Genomic DNA, 12,353 nt, shown 5'->3' with positions numbered 1-12,353 from the left:
TAAGACTCACAAGTTCTCCTCCTCCCCGGCCCATAACGCTAAATCAATGGGAGCCCTGTTTCTCTGCAAAAAGACGGTCCCATCTGGGGGTAACAGGAGACAATGACACCCGAAGTGTGTTGCTTATGTTCAGTCTACTCCGTTGTTTTGTTTTGGTTGCTGTCACTGCAGAAAAACCCGCTTCACACAGATAGGATGTCGGAAATGGCAACAGGGTTTTCAGTGCTGTGGTGGCGATCTCAGGGTATTCAGTCATGACTTTAATCCAGAACACCGGCAGAGTTGTTGTCTCGAACATACTTTTAAGGCCGCCGTCATTTGCGATCTCCAGCAGTTGATCTTCTTCTTGCACAGACATGCTGGATTCACCTGGTTTGTTGACAGATGGGTTGCGGATCCATTCCTTGGCAGTTCGTGGGTCCTTTGTGGTTGGGAAGTAGCGCTCGAACTCTTTTAAAAGCAAAGACAGGTGATCGTGCACCAGCTGGGAGAATGAAGGCTCAGGCTCAGTCTCACCCAAAATCCCCGCTAATGTTTGAAACATGTCCAAAATGCCTCTGTGGACGCGCCGTCCCCACAAATCCAGTTTGGCTTTAAATGCAACTACTTTATCTGCCAACTTGAAGACAGTTGTCATTTTCCCCTGAAGTGACAGATTAAGTTCATTGAGCAGGCTGAATATGTCCACAAGTAAGCCAGTTTTGGCGCTCAAGTGACCGAGATGTAACCGAGAGAATACGGTCATTTTTCAAAATAAAAGATCGTTCAGACTCAGATAATAAATAAAACGGAAATAATTAATGATTTCTTGTGCGGCCCGGTACCAATTGATCCACGGACCGGCACCGGTCCGCGGCCCGGGGGTTGGGGACCACTGGTCTACAACATGTCTCAAAAGAGCAAAAACACAGATCTCAGCGGCCCATTCTTCAAATTCCTTCCTCAATATACAACTACTTATAGCTGAATGACCATAACCGGGTGTTATAGTCCTGTCACACTGTGGATTTCTCTACATGCTGAAGTAGTGTGCATGACGCTCTACTGAGTGCAGTGCTCTGTATTTAGAAGATTGTGTTATTTTTAAAATTGCCTTTAAACAACCAAAAACACAAAAGCAAATGTATAACACTAATTAAACTACCTGCTCTAATGTAAGCTGTATTCATTACCATATTGGGCCAACTAGCTTCAAGTGTTACCTCCAAAAAAAACACATCAGTAAGTACATTTGTTTAAGTGGTTAAAAGTATTAAAAATACAGCCAATCCTGGATGCTACCCTGGAACATTCCCAGAATAGGGCCCGTAGCTTCATCCTCAGTCTTTTAGCACAGTATCATGTAATATATGTAGCCACCATGCATACTTGTAGCATACTTGTTACAAGTATTGTAAACCCCTTTTAGAGTGTTAAACCTGCCACCACGACCACTGCAAATGGCACACATGCCTGAGAGAACAAAGCTTGACAGGAGTATCAAAAGTAACTAGGATGACAGGGCCTTGCTTGTTTTGACCAGCAGTTCAAGGATACTCAATTTACTGCTTTCAAACAGATGAGAAGTTCAGAGATAGACACACAGAGAGATACAGAGAAGACAATGTATGTGAGATGCAGACGTTGGGGGAGAGTGGGGTATTATAGCCCCATAGTGGGTTGTATTGGATGTGCTCACCATGCTAGCCAGGGGGCAACCATCTGAGCTGCTGTGCTGGCCTGTTGACGTATAAACTCCTCCTGAGGGTTTAGGAAGGGGTGGGCCAATGCCTGAGTTATTTATACCCAAGGAATAGCTCTGTCCTTGCAGTTGGGAGCTCACCATCGTCCCTGGAGGAGCAGGCTGTCTGTCACAGTAGGTGGTGGAAGAAGATGTTGAAGATGATGAAGAAGAGGAAGAGGAAGCAGAAGGGGTTGTAGAGATTGAATGGGTGCTGTTTTGTTCTCCTGCTCCAGTTCGACCCTGGAGGTACGGCATCACACCTGCTGCTGACACCACTACTGTGGCATTATGGGTAGACGCTGGCACCGACTCATGGCCCAACTCTGCAAGAGGAGAACATAGGACAGGGTAAGAAGGTAAAGAAAACATCTGAGAGGGTAAGAGGTCCGGAGAGGAGATAACAAGAAAGAAAAAGTAAGCTGAGGAAACTAGTGCAAAGAAAAAATAAGGAAAGTAAATTATATAAAATGAGAGGAAAGGAAGGAAAGAAAATGGAAGGGGAGGAGAGGTAAAGGTAAGGTGAGAAAAGGAAAGGAAGCTAATGATAGCAAAGGGAGAGAGGAGAGAAATTCACAAGGAAGGAAAAAGTCAAGTAAAGCAAAGATAGGAAATAAAATGAGGGGAACTGAAAGCAAGGTGAGGAGAGATGCTAAATAAACGCATGGCATGGCTTTTACAGATGACCATCAATGTTTCTGTCTCCTCCAGACAGAGACGAATCACTCAGACAGCTGGATACTGAGAGCCCAGCCTAACTGTCTCTGTAGAGCCAGCTGTAATATTTGAGAATGGGTTTCCTGCTCATACATCACTTTTCATTTATGTTTATTTACAGCCCAGCACTTTGCGCCACACTCCCAATATTTCACTCACTCTAGGGTTTAATAAACACAAATATGTACACACATACATATACAAAAGCACATTTAACAATGCACATACGCACTAAAGGTGAACTCAGACACAATCACACTTATTACAGTATAAATACAGTACAGCAGTGACAAATGGCCTCCACAGTACAATAAAAAAATCAGCTCTAACAAGCCTTAAGCTAACAATCCCAGCAGACATATGCATTCATAAAAGCCTCACACTGCACACGTAGACAAAACTGCAAACTCGTATACACAATCACAGAGGGTCACGCACACACAAATGCTTGCATTTGTGCACACAGTGTGTGATATATCATTTCCATGTAAAGGACACAGCTTCTATCCACTGCACATTTGAACTGTAAATGCACTGGAGTTTCCTAGAGATGTGCTGTATAGTAATTCACAGCTGTGTCACATTCGGAAATCTGCAAATGCACAGCCCTGGCACCTGACATTAACATTGTGACTGATGGATATCATTTGAGGCAAGTAAATAGCAAATGTGCTAAACAGAGCAGAGCACGGGCTAATAAAGTGTCAATAAAGTGTCATCTATTTGCAGTAACTAAACCAAATTATCTGACAAATATATAGTACAGAGACTCAGCCCTGCTCACCTGTAGGGGAGTCGCCCAGGAGGCCTTTCCCCAGCGGCATGAGGCCTGGAGGCCGCAAAGGCAACACTTTCTGCATGAGCAGCCTGGATGGGTCACCGAACAGACTGGAGACCTGAGGAGGAGAATGAAGAGAGGAGGGTGAACAACAGAAAGAAGGAAAGAGACACAAGGGGAGTGGGTCAAACAAATTCTGCATCTCTGGATTCTGAAAAGTCAATACCCAGCTTTTAAAACATCCAATACTCCAAACATCAGCCACTGTCACTTTTAACTTTCACTTCAGCAATTAAAGAAATAAACTACAGACATTTTAAAGGAAAATTTACACATTAAAATAGGGAAGGAAAACTACAGCAGCCCAAGGTCTTCCTTTAAACTGAAAGGAAGCATTTAGATGAAATGATGATGTTTAGTTTCAATATGTATTAAGTGGCCAAGATAAAAAGTGCTCAGATGCCTGTGGCCACAACTACATTTAAACCTATGCAAATGATCAGACACACACAAACATACAGGTGCCTTACGCTGTTGATGCGTTTGTCTTTGATATGAAGAAGCTGTTGCTGTGCGAGCTGCATATGCAGGAGGTTCTGGAGGACCAGTCCATTACCGAGAAGAGCACTCTGCAAGGTAAAGGGAAACAGACATTACTGTTACAAACAGATCAGCACCCACACACTAAAAAGTTCCCTGTTATGAAGTTGCAACCTGGTGTGCTTTTCCCAGCGTGAGAAGAGCTGTGGTGAGAGGAGGCCTGAGGAAGGGTAGGCTGGTGTGACGCCCGTACTTCCCTACAAACACAGAGAAAAACAAATAATAATCAATCAGAGCCTGTTTGGGATTTTGTTTTTAAAATTTGGCTTCCAAATTGCATTCATCTATCATCCTCTCAACAGGCAGAATTATTAGTCAGACAAGCAATCCATCAGTCATTTACAGCACATTGCAAGCAATCACACAGCCCTTTTATAACAAGCTAAAGTACAACAATACTGAAATGTTATGTTGGTGCACAGAACATTGCCTGCCTCCAAACTTTGACCAGGTTTACATTTTATTTTAAAGTCTAAGACGGTGAACAGATGCTTGATCCAAAAAAAAAAACCTACACAGAGAAGAAAAGCAGAGAATTTCTGAATTCCAAACGTCCTCAGTCTGTCCTTATTTAGTGTCAGTCCTAGCCAGCTTCCTCAGAAACAAAAGGAACAGGCTCTAGGCTTCTGCATCTCACTGACAGTTTTTCCCAAGTCACAGTGTGTTGATGTACTGATGAGGCAGTTATGACAATCAATGACAGGCAGTTCAGTTGAACTTTATCTCACCACTACTAACACAGTTCTACAGCAGTTTGACACTGTCACATGCAACTTTTCATCAGACCAAGCACATATCGAAAACCATCCATTATCTTCTGCCCTTGTTGAACCACCATCTATAGGGAGGCTGGTTTGATTATCATTTTTATTGTGACTGCTTCTGGGATTAGTTTAGTTACAATTCAGCTTTTCTGTGATCACTATACTGCTAAGAAGCTACTGTAACTGTTGTGCTAGCTGTTGCTAATACAAAATTCGAAGATGCTACCTATTCTAAAGGTGACACAACCAGAGCCTAGATTAGCGGCATAAAATGAATAGGTGGATAACACTGGGCTAATTCAAATAAATAAATGAATAATAAATCAAGTTTTTAATATAATCAAAATGTCCTCATCATGAGATGGTTAGCTTGCAAGCTACACACACACACACGCACACACACAAACACACACACACACACACACACACACACACACACACACACACACACACACACACACACACACCTGTTTATAGGTTTCCAAAATTTAGTTTGCTCATTCACAAACCTGAAGACATGGTCACATGGCGTTTCTCATCCTACACCTACACACAGTACACACACCTTTTCTTTGGCTTTGTGTGCATGTGCGTCTCTTCTCTGAATCCCAAGGCCTCCTCATAATCAATGTAGGCCACCATGTTTCCTCCAGAACAGGTAGACAAAGTTTAACATTTAATCAAGGCTCTAATTTTAGAATTTAATTGTGCATGATCTTCTTTAAAAGAGCTCCCCCCACCTCGCCCATCTTCTCTTCTTCCTGTTCTCATTTGTCTGCTAATGTCACACAATTTCATTTTAATACCTGATTAGCCATTCATCACATAATGAAGCCGCTGACAAGGTGATTACAGTATATAAGAGGGCCTAACAGAGGGACAGACTTGTACAGTGGGTCTCCGATTATCATCCAAGTATTGGAAAGACTGTTCAAATTAACAAGTTCAGAACAGTGATAGGCTTTAAAATTTGAAAGCTTATTCAAAATATGCAGCACATACACTAATCTTTTCTCAAACGGACAAATGATTCATGTTTTTAGCAAGTTAAGAGAATTTAAATAGATCTAAAGTATGTACAGCAGCAAAATAAAACAGCACATTTTAAGTACAGTAAAACAGAAATCCTGTTCTGTTGGCATGCAGCTTAAAGTTTAAATTTGTCATCTTAAATAAAACTTGACAATGTGTTTAATATGATGTTCTATTTTGTCTACACATCTATATCACACTTTTATTTTATATTTGTAGAATCTTCAAATCATTGCGAAATAGAATTTGTCTTGGCAAATACAGCAGCACAATATGAAGCGTGATCTGTAGAGATACCGAGCTCCTCACGCACCTTTTTCACCTGCTATGAGGGAGAAATGAACAGGTAGAGAACAAAATCCATCTTTTAAAAATAAAAAGAACATTTTTGTGAAAGGCCATTCAAACACCATTTGTACAGAAATAACTACCTACTGTACAAAATCAGCAAACATTGTGACACATTAGTTCAGGAGTGAGGCCCGACACTGCCTGTACCATTTTTCTTCCTGTTACCTTCACCATGTTGTCATTTCATTGTCCAGGTGGCCATCTGTTCTTCTCACCACACTTCAAGTGAATGCGGAAAAGCTTTAATTTATGTAAACCCTGAGACCCAATGTCATAACCTGTCTATACGCACATGAGCAGCAAAAGGTGATGGATTGATTAAACAATTAAAACATCAATAATTGATTAGCTAATTTAAGGTTTTTGCTAAAATTGACACCTTTCCATTATGAACCAATGAGCTTTCTACCTATTGTCTCCCAAAGGTCAGAAATTATAACAAATTTTACTATCTACAGCAGGCATGAGAAAATATTCATGATGTTTATTAAAGACTTTTTGCAGTAACTGGATTCAGTGTTTTAGGACATTGAAAACCTGCAAATTCCCTGATTGCAAATTAAGAAAATTAAACTGATGTCTACATATGATTACACCACCTGGGGTTCAATTTTATGGCTTGAAATGTAGTCACATGATTATGCAGCAGCCATACCTCCTCTTTTCCCAGTGTGGTACGGTCTCATGAGTATCTGCAGGGCAGCAGGGTTGGTCATACTGGTCAACAACTGGGCCAGGTTTGGTTCTGGTAGCAGACCTTTCCTATTACTCAGAATCTGGAGAGGAAACAAACACACACATACTAAAGTTTGAGGAAGAAAAGTGGGACTGTGTGTGTGTGCGCGTCAGTATGTGTCTAGAGTGCAGTATGTGTTCTGATCTTGCCAAGGGGAGTCCCAAATAGCAGTGGTAATTATTACACTAGTTTACATCATCACAATATGTCTGCAATGTCAGCAGAGGGGAGCTGATTTAGAAGACAAAATAAAGAAAGAAAGAACAAAGAAAGGGACAAACCAGTTTGAAAAGCAGAAAATGAATGGGAGGGGGAAAGAGCATCGAAAGGAGAGATGAAAATCAAGGTAGAAGAAGAGTTGGTGGGAAAAGGTTTAAACAGAAAACATGACAAAAATGTTGGAGCCACCTTTCAGAGAGACTAATCAATGTGTTGTATGTTGTATTTCACATATTATTTTTGGGGAGCCCCTCCCCCAAACACACTGCAATTAACACAAGAATTTTCTAATCAATGTTACCCGTCAGTGGTCATAATGTTATGGGTGGGTTAACCATTTGACCACCCTAATTTTTATCACATTTGAGGTGTGTAAACATCTTGCTATGTCCTAAGTAAGAAAAAAAAAATGTCTGCACCACTGGTACTACAGTTCAGGAGGTACGCTATGCTTTGAAGTTGCAGGTCCATGTAAACCTGTCAGTCTAGAGAATGTGTCTATTTAGCGCTGTTGTTTCACTCTGCTTGTTTTGTGGTTTTTATTACTTTGTTTTGCATTTTGTCTCACAATACTGTTGTAACTGCCTATTCTATTTCACATTGCACATTCAAGTTGTGTGTTTATTCTGTTCTGTTCTTGACATGAAACACATTTTGAAGCAAACCCTGTGTTTCACCTGTTGCCAGTAAAGCTTTTATTTCATTTGACCTAAGCAGAATTTCCTGGAACTAAACAGATTTCTGTTGACTTGTTTTTAACTGAAAGACATAAAACAAATCACATTTGCAAATCAGAATTCAATCACTCATTACACTGTGGAAACAGACTCAAATGAAATCCCATTAAATTAGACGGTGGCAAATCGAATGGAGCAGCCTTTGCTCTGGCAGATCCTCTTCAGCGCCGACAGTGTGGCAGCAGTACTTGCTGGATGGCCCAAAGACACGGCTATTTAAAACAACATTAGCAAGATGGTGATATTTCCTCCATGCCTGCCCCTGAACTACAGCATCACTTCAGCTCAAGTCAACCTTGTTTCCTCTCTGTCACATCCTGTAGTGAGAGCATTACTGACAGGGACGGAGTGAGTTTGACTCCAGCCTGTCAGCAAGAAAGGAGTCTGGTGCTCATATACAGTGTGTGTATCTGCAGGTTACAGCAGTAAAAGTTGCTATTTGTGTGTGAATGTGTGCTACAGTGTCGAACAAGGCCAGTTGTAGCTGACAGTGTTTTTCAAGGGAAGAGAGAGAGGAGGAGGACAGGAGGAGGAGGAGGAGAGGTCTCTCATTTCTTTTCTTTCGGCTGGAGAAAATGTCAGCATGCATCAGTCTGTTTCGCTACTGGCACAAAATCCATTCACACACCCACACGCACACCAGGGAGGTAAGGAAGCCGCAAAGAAGTGGAAGGCGAGAAGTATCGTGTAAAGAGAAAGATGGAGAGAGAAGAAAGGAGGAGGCAAGAGGAGGCCATCTGGTTCTCAGCGTTCACACTCACATTCACTAACTGGAGAAATGAGAACTGCCTTGGAGGAGAACTGTAGCCAGGAGTAGGTCCTGATCTCTTTCTAAAGATCTGATGTTTCTTTTACCAGCTGCCCACATTCACTGCAATAATCTTAAAGGAGCCCCGGGGTAATAATGGAACCTCACAGTCCACTCTCTCTACCTCTTCCTTCTAATTCCCTTACCTAGCCTCTTTCTCAATCAATCTGCCTTTCTGTACACTGAACTTATAGCTGCATTCCTCCTCTTGTCTGCTTTATCTTCCTCAGCAAATATATTCAGAATGTTAGTAATGGTCACAGAGTCTATTGCAATAAAGAGGATGAAACAACATTCTGCTCTGCTTTTCAGCCTGTAATTTTAAATCCATCCATCTCAAGGCTACAACCTTTTTAAATGGTACCTATATGCAACAGCTGTGAATAAAAATCAGAATGCGGCTTTTATATGCTCTCAATATCAAAAATGGTAGTGCAGCAGTTTTAAATTCAAGAATCTGTAAATGAGAATCCTTACCATGTTAATCTTGTGTAAAGTATCAATTAAAGTATATGGGAAATGTGTAACTTGAGTAAAATGTTTTGGAGTCAAGACCTTTCAAAATTCCAAAATCTGACTTTTGGTTTTAGCGCTCCATAAACTCAATCAGTACAATCTAAAATGTTTATCAATAGATGAGAGTTAAACAGTGAGCTGCAATGGTTTCCTACGGCCGGTGGGCAACTCATAATTAACCATAAACCTGCTATTGAATGTCAAAGATATAAGTGAAGGTTTCCTTGTGACAGAAGCAACACTGTGGTATCGTGTGCCTGTAAGCTGTTCAAGGAGAAATTGTGTGTCTCTTTACTAAGTTTGGGTTGATAAAGTTAACTGTCTCCAGGGAAGATCATGTTAAAACAGAACCTATGAAGCACATGCACTGCACAGTGCTGTTTTGGATAGTCTACAGCAGCCAGTAGTAACATAAAACTGACTCTATGCTCTTGCAACACTTGGATAAAGACTTTAAAGATGAGAACAAAGTAGGTCAATAAAAAAAATGGACACCTCAACAAATAAATGTACAGTATGTATAAATACTGTATGCATAAAATATAGAATGAAATTTATTTTAAAAAATTCCTTATAGCACATTTTAAAAACACTAACTCTGTATAACAACTCAATGTCAAAGGGTACTGCTAATGCCATTTTACCATCTCAAACATAACTTGCTTTTAGCAGACAATCAATGTAATAACTACTGTTAGAACCCTTTTTGATACTGTACTCTACCTAACAGAGACTCGCATACAAAGAAACTGAGTCACAGAGTCAGAGTGTAAGGAATGCGTCACAACATGTGTCGTCCTCAAATGTTTTAAGATACAGTATCCAGAAAAACAAACATATTGTTATATTTTGAGCCAGTACAGCAGTATTTCAAAAGCTGAAAATTCACTAACCATGTTCTGTTTCACTTACGCTTGTATATTGATCTATGTTTCTTTGCTACAACTTGTGTATATTTTTCAATGTCTGCATCTGTGTACAAGTGTCATACTGTGCCACAGGCTGTGAGTTTGGTTTATTTCAGGCAGCAGGAAACAGTGTAGGAGCCCAATCAGTCTATAGAACTATAATTATCATGTCAGAGCCTCCCTGCTACCACAGCACTGTGGAGGAGGGATACCACAACTACAGTACAAAGACGATTTCAGCTAGAGGGTGTTCATGCATGTGCGCCATGTCAAACCTCAGCATATCTCAACACTGGATGTGCAATAACCAGTTGGTGCTTGAAGCTGTGAACATGTCAGATTGTTTGCATGTTTATATATAAGCCTGGTAAATCTCTACCCGCTTCCATTTGTGTCTGAAGTGAAGCTAGGTCAACTGAATTCATATGCTGCTTTCAAATGATATTTTGCTTGCTTTGCAAGTACTGCATGTAGCTCTAAGTGAATGGCAATCTGGTGAAGCCTGTAAGTTTGTTTAGGTAGGCATGTTGAGGGCATATTCTACTTCCTGCAACATATATATATATACTGTGCAACCTTTGCAGCAGAAGTGTATTAAAGCCATGTTGCTCTGCCTAGTGCTACACTGTTCTGCTCTGCTATAAGTGCTGCAATCACTTGTGCTTTCAAGTGTCACTATAGTTCTGCTGTTCATACAACACCCACCTTTATGATGGGTTTAAAGTTGTGTGACGTGTTGTCCAGCCATGGAAAAGATAACTGTTTATAGTTGTTCTGAGCAGCCAAACCCAAATGAGAAGTGAAAAGCAGGTCATTACAGAGAAGAGCAAAACATTATGTTTAAATAGGGAGATAAGGGCACATTTTCAGAAGTCTCTGGTGGAAGGCATTTATAATTTTCACTTGGATGATCACATAAAAAAGTGACTGGTTTAGAGCCAAGCGCCCAAGCAGTCATCCATTAGCAATACAATACCGAGACAAGACCAAGTAAAAATGCAGTCGAGTTTGTGACAAGCCAAGACCTTCTTGAGACCAAGACCGATCTCAAGTACTACAACACTATGTGTAATGGGGAATGATTGCCTGTCTTCTGATCCTGTAGATTCATTACATGCAAACAGAGGATTTTTGCATGAATGTCAGAATGGTTTTTAACATTTTACCCATACTGTATGTAATAGCTATGTGCAGTATACAGTATGTGCCTGTTATATGACAGACTGTGCTGCTCTTACTCACCATACCCTGGGCAGCGATGAGTGCAGCCAGAGTGCTTCTCCCTGAGGTGCCAGGGGTACAGAGTGAAAGGCGGACCTCCTGTCCTCCCACCAGTGTTCGGTCCATCTCGATCAGCACAGCCTCGGCCTGCTCTGCGCTCTCATATTCCACCACACCAAAGCCCCGGACTGGACTGCCCTCATCTTGAGCAAGCTAAAAGATATGAAATTAATCTGCATTAAATAAGAACAACTGCCATTTTAGTAAAGGCTAGAGCTTTCAGAAGTATTTTATAATGTGGATTATTGGCAATTTAAATGTGAAATTCTGAACAGTACAAATCACGTGACAATTCACCAGTGTACCAAAGAAAACATGATGAAATATTGATTCAATATTGGTGAACAAAGAAAAGTAACATCTCACAAAAAAAAAAAAAAAAAATTTACTATACGATATACTTTGACAGTACAGTGTCAGTAGCAAAATTTGCTATTGTCTTATTTTGGCCTGAGGTGGAAGGACTGTAAGGACTGGAAAGTGAGCTTTAAAAGTCGCACATCTTAGGACACAAAATAATTGTAATAATTCAAGTAATGCTCACTTGTATTCAATTCAGCATGTAAAGCAAATGGAATATGTCACTGCTATGAGGCTTTGAGACCATCAACAAGTCCAAAGCTGCTAAGCTAAATGCTGATCCACCCAATGTGTCATGAGACTTTTAAGCTAACTACTATGTTGGTTCACATGAACACCTCCTAGGGCTTAGACAATTCAACAAGAACCTATTTACATGTACCTTTAGGTGCTTGTGTGTTTTGTTCTTAATACTTGGTTTTAGGGTTAAGTGTTGGGATTAAGTTAAGGTCAGGGTAAGGCATTTTAGTTGTGATGGTTAAGCGCAGGGTAAGGAACCTAAGGAATGCATTATGTCAATAAATGTCCTGATAACATGAGTGTGTGTAAGAGAGTGACAGAAACTGAGATTACTATGTTGTTGTGGAGGTAAAAGAACTTGTCTCAGCTCCTTTTGGCAAAAAGGACATCCATCCATCCATCCATTTTTCTTCCGCTTATCCGGGACTGGGTCGCGGGGGCAGCAGTCTAAGCAGAGATGCCCAGACTTCCCTCTCTCCAGACACTTCCTCCAGCTCCTCCGGGGGAATGCCGCGGCGTTCCCAGGCCAGCCGAGAGACATAGTCCCTCCAGCGTGTCCTGGGTCTTCCCCGGGGTCTCCTCCCGG

At 41.0% G+C, this 12,353-nt stretch overlaps 1 protein-coding gene across 1 annotated transcript in view; it reads right to left on the bottom strand.

Moving 5' to 3' along the window:
• The window catches only part of raver2 (ribonucleoprotein, PTB-binding 2), an 80,485-nt gene that overhangs the window by 8,889 nt on the left and 59,243 nt on the right, over positions 1-12,353 (bottom strand). Inside the window, exons 6-12 of the mRNA XM_020602700.1 lie at positions 11,129-11,320; positions 10,592-10,660; positions 6,618-6,738; positions 3,930-4,012; positions 3,746-3,844; positions 3,222-3,333; positions 1,679-2,046 (exon numbers count right to left, since the gene is read on the bottom strand). Of these exons, the coding sequence (XP_020458356.1) occupies positions 1,679-2,046; positions 3,222-3,333; positions 3,746-3,844; positions 3,930-4,012; positions 6,618-6,738; positions 10,592-10,660; positions 11,129-11,320 (1,044 nt within the window). The remainder of the gene's footprint in view (positions 1-1,678; positions 2,047-3,221; positions 3,334-3,745; positions 3,845-3,929; positions 4,013-6,617; positions 6,739-10,591; positions 10,661-11,128; positions 11,321-12,353) is intronic.

The sequence above is a fragment of the Monopterus albus genome, unplaced genomic scaffold, assembly GCF_001952655.1.
Source record: "Monopterus albus unplaced genomic scaffold, M_albus_1.0 scaffold58.1, whole genome shotgun sequence".
Taxonomy (NCBI): Eukaryota; Metazoa; Chordata; class Actinopteri; order Synbranchiformes; family Synbranchidae; genus Monopterus; species Monopterus albus.
Note: the sequence above shows the minus strand (reverse complement) of the source record. Positions and strands in the feature narration are given on the sequence as shown.